At 39.5% G+C, this 15257-nt stretch overlaps 2 protein-coding genes across 3 annotated transcripts in view; one reads left to right on the forward strand and one right to left on the reverse strand.

Moving 5' to 3' along the window:
- ILDR1 (immunoglobulin like domain containing receptor 1) overlaps nt 1–14631 on the forward strand; it is a 41105-nt gene extending 26474 nt beyond the window's left edge. Inside the window, exon 7 of one of the 2 annotated variants that reach the window (XM_067034472.1) lies at nt 11986–13327. In XM_067034472.1, coding sequence (XP_066890573.1) covers nt 11986–12027 — 42 coding nt within the window. In that variant the 3' untranslated portion in view covers nt 12028–13327. Of the gene's footprint in view, nt 1–11985 lie in introns of both variants that reach the window. The other variant, XM_067034470.1, reaches the window with a different exon arrangement.
- SLC15A2 (solute carrier family 15 member 2) overlaps nt 11197–15257 on the reverse strand; it is a 61348-nt gene continuing 57287 nt past the window's right edge. The window contains exon 23 of the transcript XR_010840752.1: nt 11197–12176. The gene's annotated coding sequence lies outside the window, so the exon portion shown is untranslated. The remainder of the gene's footprint in view (nt 12177–15257) is intronic.

Below are 15257 nucleotides of genomic sequence, written 5' to 3' on the forward strand. Positions count from 1 at the left end.
TGCAAAGTTATGCTGGCTGTTGCTCAGAAATATTCATGAACTCATGAATATGAGTTGGTTCCTCAGAACCAACCTACAGGCTACCCACAAAAATCTATTTCTTTATTCCACTAAAATCCTCTTTCCGTTTTGCTTCTGTTGAGATAAAGGGATATGTAGTAGGTTGTGAGGGAAGTTCCCAGAATAGAGGGATATTAGAGGAACAAGAATTTTAATATCTCACGTACTTTGAAGGATACAACTCTCATTTGGAAATGCAAGTTCTGCTGTGACTTGTTTTAAAACTAATCATCTGCATAGTGTGTACAAAGAAACAGGCACCTTATGAGAGCCCCAGTGCTGGTCTTTCTAGGGAAGAACCTTGGTGAAAGACTGATTTGTGAGGAAGGTAGCAAAAGCCCGCAGGCATTTCTGAAATAATCAATGGCAATTATATTCTCACAGATGTCCTACGAGAGAGGCAAAGACCAGTAATAATGAAACTTAGTAGTATCCTTACTAAGTGGTACTGAGCTATGGACATTTATGCAACATCTCATTTAATTCTTTCAACACCCTGTGAGGTTTGTACTATTATGTTCATTTTACGGTGGATACAACTCTTTCTTCCATGTTACCAGTAAGAAAATTACACCCTGAAAGAAAATACAGAATCAGTCAGAGCCAGGACAACCACTGTTACTTTGGTCATACGATTACTAGACAGTCACTTATCTTCATTTTAACAGAAAAATGTAATTTAAAAGTCAGCTTTCGGCTTCAAATCCAAACCCTATTTTCTTTTAAGTTAAACTTTTTCTTTATTTTCTTCTAGATTATATGGTTTCTTGTAAGTGAGAGAAGGGTAAAAGGAGCACCAGTTATGTTTTGGATACCAGAATAAGCCCTTTCCAGGCCTTATTTCATTTAATCCTTGCGATAGCTCTGTGAGGCTCAGTGAGGTTAAGTAACATGGTCAAGGTCACACAGCCAATAGGGAGTGAAGCCAGAATTTGAACAAAGCCCTCTGACTCAAAGACTATGCCCTTTTCAATAACTCATGCTGCCTAATTAGAAGAAAATTGTGTGGGGCAATGATGTTTTCTTGTGACTTTATTTCTTCCTTATCATCAAGATGTACACACCAATAATTCTATCACAAGCAAACCAAATTTTCAATTGTAAAGTTGCTTGTGAGAGGCAAAGTTGCTCAAGATAATTGTAAAGGCCTTCATTGTTTTGGATTTCTCTGAGCTTATCTCCAAAATAGTTATCACTTTACTTTATCACATTCAACTGTCCACTCATACTCTGAGTGACCAGAGACCCAAGACCAAAGCTTGATTTGGAAGGTTGATTCGTTTGAAGGGCACCGTGTTTTATTTATTTTGTTTGTAACTTGAATTTTGAATGCTTTTAGTGGGCCCAAAATCTCTCTTCGCTCCTCTCCTTGGTGGGGCCGGATGCTTTCCACACACCTTCTAGCCTCTGAAGTCTTTGGAGCTTGCAGCTAATTTTAGAAGTTATAGTACAATTGGGCCACTAGATGGTGATCTTTGATTATATATAACTTGAGTTCCTTAAATTGAGCTGATAAGATGTATCACTATTTTCTTAAATCAAGCTTACAACAGTTACAGCTTTACCATAACATTTTACAAAATACTTATTAAAATACTTTATTAAATATTCAGAGTAATATGAATTAATCAAAAAATCTTTTGGCTCAAATGGAGTCTCTAGAGCAATGTTTAACAAGTAGAGATACCAACAGGCAAGGCCTTGCATGTATAAGATCTCATGGGAACTGAACTAGGTAAGGAGTATTATCTGCACAGTGCCCATGAGAAAAGGGAAGTTATGTTGAGGTATCTTTCATTTGACTCCAGAACCAGGACTCCAGCCAAGATCTCATTGCGTGTCTGGTGGTCTTTTCACTCCACCAAAAGTCAACAGTCTCAGAATATAAGAAGCAGTAATATCAAGCTTTAAACTCCAGGGGTTTCAGACTGAGTGGCCCCTGTGTTTCTGGTATCCTTCAAATCGATCATCTTTCTTTCCAGTCTTGCTCTGTCAGAAAGGGCTTCCCAAGGCATTGCTGATTTGTTCCAATCTTGGCCTGTACACACCTGCTCTAATGCAAGAGAAAGCTACTGCATTCTTTCCTCTCCAAGCTAAACTCAAACTTGCTGTAGAGAATCCAAGATTTTTTTCTTTCTTCTTGACTCTTTGATTTAATTAAAAACATTTTAGATTATGGTACTTTCTTCTATTTTCAGTAAAATGTCTATTCTTTGATAATGTCTTTTCTTTAGAAAGCCTTGTACAACTTCCTTTGGCCCCATTTTGTTGCTTTCCTTTGTGTCAGAGAGCATTCATCCCACGGCATTTTTGTTCCAAGAAAAATTTTTTTTATTGAAGTATAGTTGGTGTACAATGTTTCAGGTGTACAGCAAAGTGATTCAGTTTTATATATATATTCTTTTTCAGACTCTTTTCTGTTATAGATTATTACAAGATATTGAATATAGTTCTATACAGGAGGTCCTTGTTGTTTACCTACTTTCTATATAGTAGTGTGTATGTGTTAATCCCAAGTTCCTACTTTATCCCCCGCCCCTTTTCCTTTGATAACCATAAGTTTGTTTTCTATGACTGTGGGTCTATTTCTGTTTTGTAAATAAGTCCATTTGTATCATTTTTAAATCCCACATATAAGTGATATTATATGATATCTGTGTTTCTGTGTCTGACTTTACTTCACTTAGGATAATCTCTAGGTCCATCCATGTTGCTACAAATGACATTATTTCATTCTTTTTTTTTTTTTTTTCCTGTACGCGGACCTCTCACTGTTGTGGCCTCTCCTGTCGTGGAGCACAGGCTCCGGACATGCAGGCTCAGTGGCCATGGCTCACGGGCCCAGCTGCTCCGCGGCACGCAGGATCCTCCCAGACCAGGGCATGAACCCGTGTCCCCTGCATCGGCAGGTGGACTCTCAACCACTGTGCCACCAGGGAAGCCCTATTTCATTCCTTTTTATGGCTGAGTAATAGTCCATTGTATATATATACCACATCTTTAAAAAAATTTATTGGACTTCCCTGATGGTCCAGTGGTTAAGACTTCATGCTTCCATTGCAGGGGGCATGGACTCGATCCCTGGTTGGGGAACTAAGATCCCACGTGCTGAGTGATGAGGCCAAAAAAGAAAAAAAATTATTGAAATATAGTTGATTTACAATGTGTATTAGTTTCTGCAACGTGATTCAGTTTTATATATATTATTTGTGTATATATATATATATATATATATATGTATATACTTTTTTAGATTCTTTTCCATTATAGGTTATTACAAGATATTGAGTATAGTTCCCTGCGCTATATAGTAGGTCCTTGTTGGTTATCTGTTTTATAAATATATAGTAGTGTATTTTAATCCCAAACTCCTAATTTATCCCTCCCCCACCTTTTCCCCTTTAGTAGCCATAAAGTTTGTTTTCTATGTCTATGCATATACACCACATCTTCTTTATCCATTCATCTGTTGCTGGACATTTAGGTTGCTTCCATGTCTTGGCTATTGTAAATAGTGCTGCTATGAACATTGGGGTGCATGTTTCTTTTCAAATTAGAGTTTGCATCTTTTCCAGATATATGCCCAGGAGTGGGATTGCTGGATTATATGGTAACTCTATTTTTAGTTTTTTATGGAATCTTCATACTGTTTCCATAGTGACTGTACCAATTTACATTCCCACCAACAGTGTAGGTGGGTTCTTTTTTCTCCACACCCTCTCTAGTATTTATCATTTGTAGACTTTTTGATGATGGCCATTCTGACCGACGTGAGGTGATACCTCATTGTAGTTTTGATTTGCATTTCTCTAATAATTAGTGATGTTGAGCATCCTTTCATGTGCCTGTTGGCCATCTGTATGTCATCTTTGGAGAATATCTAATTAGGTCTTCTGTCAATTTTTTGATTGGGTTATTGGGGTTTTTTTTTATTGAGATGTATAAGCTGTTTGTATATTATGGAAATTAATCCCTTGTTGGTCACATTGCCTGCAAATATTCTGTAGGTTGTTTTTTCATTTTGTTTATGGTTTCCTTTGCTGTGCAAAAGCTTTTAAGTTATTTAGGTCCCATTTGTTTATTTTTGCTTTTGTTTCCATTACTCTAGGAGGCAGATCCAAAAAAAAATTGCTGCAATTTATGTCAAAGAGTGTTCCACTTATGTATTCCTCTAGGAGTTTTATAGTATCCAGTCTTACATTCAGTTTGCTTTCGTATATGGTATTAGAGAATTTTCTAATTTCATTCTTTTACAGGTAGCTGTTCAGTTTTCCCATCACCACTTGTTGAAGAGACTGTCTGTTCTCCACTGTATATTCTTGCCTCCTTTGTTGTAGATTAATTGACCATAAGTGCATGGGTTTATTTCTGGGCTTTCAGTCCTGTTCCATTGAAGTATGTGTCTGATTTTGTGCCAGTACCATATTGTTTCGATTAGTGTAGCTTTATAGTATAGTCTGAAGTCAGGGCGTGTGATTACTCCAGCTCCATTCTTCTTTCTCAAGATTAGTTTAGCTATTCAAGGTCTTTTGTGTTTCCATACAAATTAAAAATCTTTTGTTCTAGTTCTGTGAAAAATGTCATTGGTAATTTGATAGGGGTTGCATTAAATCTGTAGATTGCCCTGGGTAGTATGGTCATTTTAATATTACTGATTTTTCCAATCCAGGGATATGGTATATCTTTCCATCTGTTTGTGTCATCCTCAATTTCTTTCATCAGTGCCTTATAGTTTTCAGAGTACAGGTCTTTTGCCCCCTTAAGGTAGGTTTATTTCTAGGTATTTTTTTAATGGTATTGTTTCCTTAATTTCTCTTTCTGATATTTTGTTGTTAGTGTATAGAAATGCAACAAATTTCTATACGTTAGTTTTGTATCCTGCAACTTTACGGAATTCACTGATAAGCTCTAGTAGTTTTCTGGTAGTGTCTTTAGAATTTTGTATGTATAGTATCATGTCATCTGCAAACAGTGACAGTTTTACTACTTCCTTTCCCATCTGGATTCCTTTTATTTCTTTTTCTTCTCTGATTGCAGTGGCTGTGACTTCCACAACTATGTTGAATAAAAGTGGCAAGAGTGGGCATCCTTGTCTTGTACCTGATCTTAGAGGGAATGCTTTCAGCTTTTCACCATTGAGTATGTTGTTAGCTGTCGGTTTGTCATATATGGCCTTAATTATTTTGAGATATGTTCCCTTTATGCCCACTTTCTGGAGAGGTTTTATCATAAATGGATGTTGAATTGTATCAGAAGCCTTTTCTGCTTCAATTGAGATGATTGTATCATATGGTTTTTATTCTTCAATTTGTTAATGTGGTGTATCACACTGATTGATTTGCAGATATTGAAAAATCTTTGCATACCTGGGATAAATCCCACTTGATCATGGTATATTATCCTTTTAATGTATTGTTGGATTTGATTTGCTAGTATTTTTATTTGTTTATTTTATTTTTGGCTGCGTTGGGTCTTTGTTGCTGTGCACAGGCTTTCTCTAGTTGTGGTGAGTGGGGGCTACTCTTTGTTGTGGTGAGTGGGCTTCTCATTGTGGTGGCTTCTCTTGTTGCAGAGCACAGGCTCTAGGCACACGGGCTTCAGTAGTTGTGGCACATGGGCTCAGTAGTTGTGGTTCACGGGCTCTAGAGCACAGGCTTAGTAGTAGTGACACATGGGCTTAGTTGCTCCATGGCGTGTGGATCTTCCCAGACTGGCTTGAACCCATGTCTCCTGCATTGGCAGGTGGATTCTTAACCAGTGCACCACCAGGGAAGCCCGATCTGCTAGTATTTTGTTGAGGATTTTTGCATCTGTGTTCATCAGTGATATTGGCCTATAATTTTCTTTTTTGTGTGATATCTTTGTCTGGTTTTGGTATCAGGGTGATGGTGGCCTCAGAGAATGGGTTCACAAGTGTTCCTTCCTCTGCAGTTTTTTAGAATAGTTTCAGAAGGATAGGTGTTAACACTTCTCTAAATGTTTGGTAGAATTCATCTGTGAAGCTATCTTGTACTGGACTTTTGTTTTTTGGGGAGTTTTAAAATTACCAATTCAGTTTCCTTACTGGTAATTTGTCTGTTCATATTTTCTATTTCTTCCTGGTTCAGTCTAGGGAGATTGTACTTCCTAAGAATTTGTCCATTTTATTGGTATAGAGTTGCTCGTAGTATTCTCTTATGATCCTGGATAAGTCTGAGTAAAGGCTTATCAATTTTGTTTATCTTTTCAAAAAACCAGCTTTTAGCTTCATTGGTCTTTTCTATTGTTTTTGTGGGTTTTTATGGTCTCTATTTCATTTATTTCTGCTCTGAACTTTGTGATTTCTTTCCGTCTCCTAACTTTGGGTTTTGTGTGTTCTTCTTTCTCTAGTTGCTTTAAGTATAAGGTTAGGTTGTTTATTTGAGATTTTTCTTGTTTCTGAGGTAAGCTTGTATTGCTATAAACATCCTTCTTAGAACTGCTTTTGCTGCGTCCCATAGGTTTTGGGTCATTGTGCTTTCATTTTCATTTGTCTCTAAGTATTTTTTAAATTTCCTCTTTGATTTCTTCAGTGATCCATTAGTAGCATATTGTTTAGCCTCCACGTGTTTGTGCTTTTTGCAGCTTTTTTTCTTGTAGTTGATTTCTAGTCTCATAGCTTTGTGGTCAGAAAAGATGCTTGATAAGATTTCGATTTTCTTAAATTTACCAAGGTTTGTTTTGTGGCCTAGCATGTGATCTATCCTGGAGAATGTTCCACGTGCACTTGAATGTGTAACCTGCTGCTTTTGGATGGAATGCTCTATAAATATCAGTTGAGTCCGTGTGGTCTAATGTGTTATTTAAGACCTGCATTTCCTTACTAATTTCTGTCTGGATTATCTGTCCATTGATGTAAGGGGGGTGTTAAAGTACCTCACTATTATTATGTTACTGTCAGTTTCTCCTTTTATGTCTGTTAACATTTGCCTTATATACTGAAGTGCTCCTATGTTGGGTGCATATATATTTACAATTTCTTTATCTTCTTCTTGGATTGGTCCTTTGATCATTATGTAGTGTCCTTGTCTCTTATAAGGACAAGGACACTTGTCAGTGTATTTATATATATATATATATATATATATATATATATATATATATATATAAACATCTTTATTGGAGTATAATTGCTTTACAATGGTATGTTAGTTTCTGCTTTATAACAAAGTGAATCAGTTATACATATACATATGTCCCCATATCTCTTCCCTCTTGCATCTCCCTCCCTCCCACCCTCCCTATCCCACCCCTCGAGATGGTCACAGAGCACCAAGCTGATCTCCCTGTGCTGTGCTGCTGCTTCCCACTAGCTATCTCTCACTTCATCCCAGCTTACCCTTCCCCCTCCCCGTTTCCTCAGGTCCATTCTCTAGTAGGTCTGCATCTTTATTCCCGTCTTGTCCCTAGGTTCTTCATGACCATTTTTTTTTAGATTCCATATATATGTGTTAGCATACGGTATTTATTTTTCTCTTTCTGACTTACTTCACTCTGAATGACAGTCTCTAGGTCCATCCACCTCACTACAAAAAACTCAGTTTCATTCCTTTTTATGGCTGAGTAATATTCCATTGTATATATGTGCCACATCTTCTTTATCCATTCATCTGTTGATGGACACTTAGGTTGCTTCCATGTCCTGGCTATTGTAGATAGAGCTGCAATGAACATTTTAGTACATGACTCTCTTTGAATTATGGTTTTCTCAGGGTATATGCCCAGTAGTGGGATTGCTGGGTCGTATGGTAGTTATAGTTTTAGTTTTTTAAGGAACCTCCATACTGTTCTCCATAGTGGCTGTATCAATTGACATTCCCACCAACAGTGCAAGAGGGTTCCCTTTTCTCCACACCCTCTCCAGCATTTATTGTTTGTAGATTTTTTGATGATGGCCATTCTGACTGGTGTGAGGTGATACCTCATTGTAGTTTTGATTTGCATTTCTCTAATAATTAGTGATGTTGAGCATCCTTTCATGTGTTTGTTGGCAACCTGTATATCTTCTTTGGAGAAATGTCTAGGTCTTCTGCCCATTTTTGGACTGGGTTGTTTTCTTGATATTGAGCTGCATGAGCTGCTTGTAAATTTTGGAGAATAATCATTTGTCAGTTGCTTCATTTGCAAATATTTTCTCCCATTCTGAGGGTTGTCTTTTCATCGTTTATGGTTTCCTTTGCTGTGCAAAAGCTTTTAAGTTTCATTAGGTCCCATTTGTTTATTTTTGTTTTTATTTCCATTATTCTAGGAGGTGGGTCAAAAAGGATCTTGCTGTGATTTATGTCATAGAGTGTTCTGCCTATGTTTTCCTCTAAGAGTTTGTCTGGCCTTACATTTAGGTCTTTAATCCATTTTGAGTTTATTTTTGTTTATGGAGTTCGGGAGTGTTCTAATTTCATTCTTTTACATGTAGCTGTCCAGTTTTCCCAGCACCACTTATTGAAGAGGCTGTCTTTTCTCCACTGTATATTCTTGCCTCCTTTATCAAAGATAAGGTGACCATATGTGCGTGGGTTTATCTCTGGGCTCTCTATCTTGTTCCTTTGATTTATATTTCTGTTTCTGTGCCAGTGTCTTTATATTTTAAACTCTATTTTGTCTGATATAAGTATTGATACTCTAGGTTTCTTTTGACTTCCATTTGCATGGAATACATTTTTCCATCCCCTCACTTTCAGTCTGTAGATCTGAACTGAATCTCCTGTTGTCAGCATATATATGGGTCTTGTTTTTGTATTCATTCAGCCAGTCTGTGTGTTTTGGTTGGAGCATTTAGTCCACTTACATTTAAGGTAATTACTCATATGTGTGTTCTTATTGACATTTTGTTAATTGGTTTGGATTTGTTTTTCTGGGTCTTCTTTCCTTTTCTTCTTTTGTTCTCTTCTTTTGTGATTTTATGACTACCTTTAGTGTTATGTTTGGACTTCTTTCTCTTTTTTGTGCATATATCTATTATAGATTTTTGGTTTGTGGTTGGTTACCATGAGGTTTTTATACAGCAATCTATAAATAAATATTTTTATTTCAGTTATTGTATTCTTCAATTCTGTTTGGTTGTTCTTTATATTTTCTAATTCTTTGCTAAAAATCTCTAACTTCTCACTCTGTGCATCCATTTTCTTCTTGAGTTCCTTGATAATCTTTATGAGTACTACTCTAAACTCTTTCTCAGATGGATTGCCTGTCTCCACTTAGTTCATCTTCTGGGATTTTATCTTGTTCCTTCGTCTGTAACATAATCCTCTGCCACCTTATTTTGTCCAAGTTGCTATTTGTATTTTTGTGTATATGGTATATTAGTTATGTTTCTCAATCTTGGAGAAGTGGCCCTCTGTAGGAGGCGTCCTATGGATCCCAGCAGCACATTCCCCTCTTGTTACCCAAGCTGTATTCTCTAGGGGTTCCCCCTAAGAGGGCTGCTTGTGTCCTTCAGTTGAGACAGGCTACGTGGGCAGTCTGGTAGGCTTGGTTGGCCCCTAGTTTGGTTGGTGTCAGCCCCTGTCTTGTACGGATGCTGCTGGCTGCTGTTTAGTGTGGTCTGGTCATGAGATGCCTGGTTTTGGAATCCAAGTGGGCTCCCCAGGGCTAGTGCTGGCTCCCTGGTGGGCAAAGTCAGGATCCTGAAGACTCTGGGGCTGTTGCCCACCCACTAGCAGGTGAAGCCAGATCCTGGGGTTAGTGCCAGACTACTGGCAAGCAGAGCTAGTTCCCAAGTCTTGCTGCAGGGTCCAGGGATCTCAGAGCTTGTTTCAGACCATTGGTGGAAGGGGGGCAGTTCCTGACACAGTTGGGTATGGAGTCTGGGGTATCCTGAAGTTTGCATTCGCATGATAGTGGGCAGGGCCAGGGTCCAGATGGTCCCAGGGTAGGATCTGGCCTGCATTGCAGGATTGTGGATTTCTTGCTTCTGGTGTCTGCCCCCTGGTGGGTGAGGCTGATCTAGAAGCTTGTGCAGGCTTCCTGGTGGGAGGGGCTGGTACCTGCCCACTGGTGTGTGGAGCTGGGTCTTGGCCCTTTGGTGGGCTGGGCTGTGTCTAGAGGCTTTTGTGGGCTCTGTAGTCTTTAGGCAGCCTGTCTGTGGATGGGTAGGGCTGTGTCCCCACCAAGTTAGTTGTTTGGCCTGAGCTGTCCCAACATTAGTGCATGTACAGGCTGTTGGGTGGGCCCAGGTCTTGACTCTAATGAACCAATATGGCAGCTGCCAGGAGTGTTCATGTGGCTGAATGTTTAATATGTCTGCAACTAGTGTCTATATCCCCAGGGTGACCTGTAGCCACCCCTATCTCTCCAGGAGACTCTCCAAGACCGGCAGGTAGGTCTGGCCCAGGCTCATATCAAAGTATTGCTTTTGCCTTGCGTCCTGGTGAATGGGAGCTTTTGTGTACTCCGTTTAAGAGTGAAGTCTCTATTTCCCCCAATCCTGTGGGGCTCCTGCAATTAAGCCCAGCTGGCCTTCAAAGCCAAATGCTCTGGGGACTCATCTTCCTGGTGCTGGATCCCCAGGTTGGGGAGCCTGATGTGGGGCTCAGAACTCTCACTCCTGTGGGAGAACCTCTGCAATATAATTATTCTCCAGTTTGTGGTTCACCCACCCGGGGGGTATGGGATTTGATTATATTGCAAGTCTGCCCCTCCTACCTGTCTCACTGTGGTTCTTTCTATATATCTTTAGTTGTAGGAGATCTTTTCCTGTAGGTTCCAGGTTTTTTTGTTTTGTTTTGTTTTTTATTGATGGTGGTTCTGGAGATGGTTGTGATTTTGGTGTGATCATGAGAGGAGGTGAGCTCAGGGCCTTTCTACTCTGCCATCTTGGCTACAATCTCCCATCCCACAGCATTTTGATTAGAAACCATGCTCTCAAAACTCACTTTCTTGGGGCTTCCCTGGTGGCGCAGTGGTTGAGAGTCTGCCTGCCGAGGCAGGGCACATGGGTTCGTGCCCCAGTCTGGGAAGATCCCACATGCCACGGAGCGGCTGGGCCCGTGAGCCATGGCCACTGAGCCTGCGCGTCTGGAGCCTGTGCTCCACAACGGGAGAGGCCACAACAGTGAGAGGCCCATGTACCGCAAAAAAAACCAGAAAAAACAAAAACAAAAAACAACTCACTTTCTTGATAAAATGGAAACACACAGAGTTTTTATAGCAACATGAATATAGTACATACACATACATTTTGAACAGTATGTTTTGAGGCAGATACCTTATCTTGCCATTTCAAACAAAGGTCACATTCATAGATGACATTGTAGATATTCAAAACTGAAATAAAAATAATCTCCTCCAATACAAAGTTAGAGAAATACGAGAAATTAAAACCATAGTTCTTGAAGCCTTCATAGCACAAGATGAGAAAGCCAAAAGATCAAGTGGAATAACTTCTGAAGAAAAGCCACCGCATTTGGTCAGGAAGAGGTAATTAGTGATGTGAACAAATAACATCAGAGAAATACCAAGGTGTGAAGCTTAACTTTTTAGACAAGGGCTGAGAACAAATGGTTCAGGAGAATATAAATGGGAAAAGGAAAACTGGGCCATATCTTCATGAATAAATGATAGAGAGAGGGACTGATGAATGGAACAGGGTACCTTGTTTTTCGAACTAAGAGAGACTTAATTAAAGATGTTAAAAATCAGCAGAAAGCAGAGTGAATGAGACGCTAAGAAATTTTCAGAAATTAAAGGTGTTTGAGGGAGGCTCCAGCGAGGTAGAAAGATGAGAAACATAAGCCAAGGGGAGAAACTGGCTTCATGACAAGTCAAGAAATAATTTTTAGATACAGAGCTGCTGTCCCAGCAGCGACCACTCACTGAGGATTTGTACCAGAATCAAGCCTACTTGTGTATTGTATACATAGACAATAGAGCCCAGCTGACTGAATTTTTGTATATTCTTCTATTCCCCAGGAGAGAGAGAGCTCCCATAGTGGAAGGAGCGTGGTCATTTAGTCACCAGGCACAACACTGCTTCTGTGGCTACTTCTCGGCTCCTGCATGTCATCAGCATCACCTAGATTTCCAGCTGACTTGGGAGGGGCCATTCCAGCTGACTTGAGATGGACACCGCAAGTTTGTATCTATCAGTTTTGGCCTAGATTCTGAGAATCAAATAGAAGAATTTTATAAACAAAGTGAGGAATTAATGACTGTAGTTTTAGCCTTGGTACACACTCTGCATATTTAGATAGTCAGATTTGTAATGAATTCTAACTGGGATGTGATCCCTCAGGAACTTAGTAGCCCGAGTCTTCAACTAGATTACACTGCTCAAAACTGTGGCCATTCTCAAAGTGAAAACTCAGGAATCTTTAAGAGGAAATCAAACATTTCCTGCTCCTCTTAGGAGCAGAAAAATCTATAGAGTACTATAGGGAAATTTCCATGGAAACTTGTCTCCCCCTATAGCATATCTAGAGGATACCTCCATGTTACAAGTCCACTTTACTGTCCCCAAGCCTGGTCCTGAATGCCTTTGAGGGTTCACTCAGAGATGGCACAGGAAATACTCCAGCAATGTGCCCTTTCACAGGCTATTTACTGCGTGTGTAGAAAGTCACAGAGAAGCACTTTTGCACAAGTCTTATTCCTGTCCTTTGTTTTCTTCTTGCCTTTTTTTTTTTTTGCCTATATCTAATTTATATTTTCCTATATAACATGCATCCATTAAAACCACTTTAAATGCTTCTTGGGTACAACACAGTACATAAGTAAAGAAGTAAGTGAAAGCTACTGGCCTGAGGATTCTGCCCCAAATATTCTATTTTGATGCACTTGATGAAATTAAGCCTTCTTCCCGACTAAAGCTCAAAGAGCCAGGCCAACCTGATAATTTTGGAGCGACCTTTCTCCTGGCACCACTCAGCCTTGCAGAGTTATTCTCCAAGCAAAGGCATCCAGGCAGGTTTTACTACTCAGTGCCCCAGGAGGAAGGGTCTGTGCCTCTCTGTAATAGGCCCTACCTCTCTCTCTCATTTTCCTCAGCCCTTTCTGGTGGCTTCATCAATCCATTTGTGCTTTATGTAGAGACTCTCCTTAAGCAGACTGTAAGTAGATGGCCTGAAAGGAAGTGCGTGCGTGCGTGTGTGCGTGCGTGCGTGCGTGTGTGTGTGTGTGTGTGTGTGTGTGTACACGCGTGCGTGTTCCTCAACAGTATCTTTACGTGTATGGCCTTCAGCTCATTTTAGATCCTTTTGTATTAACATCCGTTGTTTCTCCCAGTCTCATAAATTACATGTTAGAGAATATTGGTTAAATACCTGCAAAGGTGTCTTTGGGATTTTTACTATCCATAATGTAACTGAGTCTAAATTGGTAGAACAGAAAAAATAAAATTTTAATGGACAATTCAGTAGCTGAGGGACTTCTGGTCTGGACAAGATGGCATAGACCTCTTTTTTCCTGCTCCTTCTCCCTAAGCACAACTTTATATATCCTAGAAATGACACAAGAGACAAGCAAAAGATGACTCTGAAGGGTGCTAAGAAGAAAATGATCTGGTTTGGGAACCCAGGACCAGATGACAACACAGAGGCAGGGCATCTTGTGTCCCCCAACCAACAGAAGGCAGCCACCCAGACCTTATGTTTTTCTGACTTCCCACTTGGCAACAGAAAGTAGTCCAGTAGCTTGTTCTTCCCCCTAGATGTAGTGGGAGTCCCTCTGACAACCTCAGGCAAGGGTTAACAACTGGGAGTCCTGCCAAAAATAAGTGACCAGGGGAAGTATTCTCCTACCCTGCTGGGCCAGAGACTCCTCTCTTCTATGGAGAGATACTGATGTGGATGGGAGGAACCAGTAAGAGACACCTAGGTAAAGCAGGCGGCCCACCTGGGAAAGCCTCTTTGTCCCCAAGGACCAGAGACTCTCCTCCTCTGCCCAGAGATATTAAGGCTGACTGGCGGAATCATAAAAAAGAACCTGTCACAGCTAGCAGCCCTGTAGCTAGCAGCCTGGTCCCAGAAATCACTTTATCTCTCCTCCCTGCCCAGAGAAACCTGGGTAGCTGGAGGGGGAGTGGGTTACTAATAGAAGGATTTCCTCACCTGCCTCCCTCAGGCAGTCACAAAGTCTCTGAAAATTAACCTGTTGTTGGAATCATGGCCCACAAAAGTAGGCTAAGACTCGTGTTAAACCTAAATAGAGTAAATTCCTGTAAAATAAAATATTCAAATAGGTCCCAGATTGTCCTAACACAATAGACAAAATGTCCAGGATATAAATCAAGAACCTAGAAAATCACAACTTGAATGAAAAGTGAAATCAACTGATGCCAGCACTGAGATGAATCAGATGTTGGAGTTATCTGATAAGAATTTTAAGGCAGACATTATAAAGATGCTACAACAATCAATTACAAATTGTCTTAAATAAAAATGTAGAAAATCCCAGAAAAGAAATAGAAATTATGCAAAAAAGAAACAAGTGGAAATTTTATACAACTGAAAAATACAATAGTAATTAAAAACTTGCTGGATGGGCTCAACAGAAGACTGGAGATGATGAAGAATAGAATCAGTGAACATGAGGACAGAACAGTAGAATTCACCCAATATGAATAATGGAAAAGAGATTAGGAAAAAAATGACCAGAGCCTCAGGAACCTGTGGAACAATAACAAAATATCTAACATTCATTTCACTGGAGTCCCAGAAAGTAAAGGAGAAAGAGTGGGGAAATGAATAAGCATTTGAAGAAACAATGACTGAAAACTTCCCAAATTTGATGAATGACATCAACATAGAGAACCAAGAAGCTGAATGAACTCTAAACAGGATAAACCCAAAGAATCCATGCAATACATATCATAATTAAACTTTTGAAAACTAAAGACAAAAAAATTTTGAAAGCAGCCAGAGAGAAACAATGCATTCCCTATAGGGAAACACCAATTTGAATGGATTTCTCATGTGAAATCGTGAAAAAGGAAATGGCCAAATATCTTTTTAAGCACTGAAAGAAAATAACTGTTGACCCATAATTTTATATCTGGCAAAACTAGTTTTCAGAAATGAAGGGAAAATAAAAACATTCACAGATGAATGAAAACTAAAAGATTTTGTGACTAGCAGATACACCCTGGAAAGACTGGACAAAGGAAGTTCTTCAAACAGAAAGAAAATGATAGAAGGAAACTTAAGCATCAGAATGCAAGAAGAAACAATAGAAAGATTGGAAATATG

Source organism: Kogia breviceps, chromosome 5, assembly GCF_026419965.1.
Source record: "Kogia breviceps isolate mKogBre1 chromosome 5, mKogBre1 haplotype 1, whole genome shotgun sequence".
NCBI classification, from domain to species: domain Eukaryota; kingdom Metazoa; phylum Chordata; class Mammalia; order Artiodactyla; family Physeteridae; genus Kogia; species Kogia breviceps.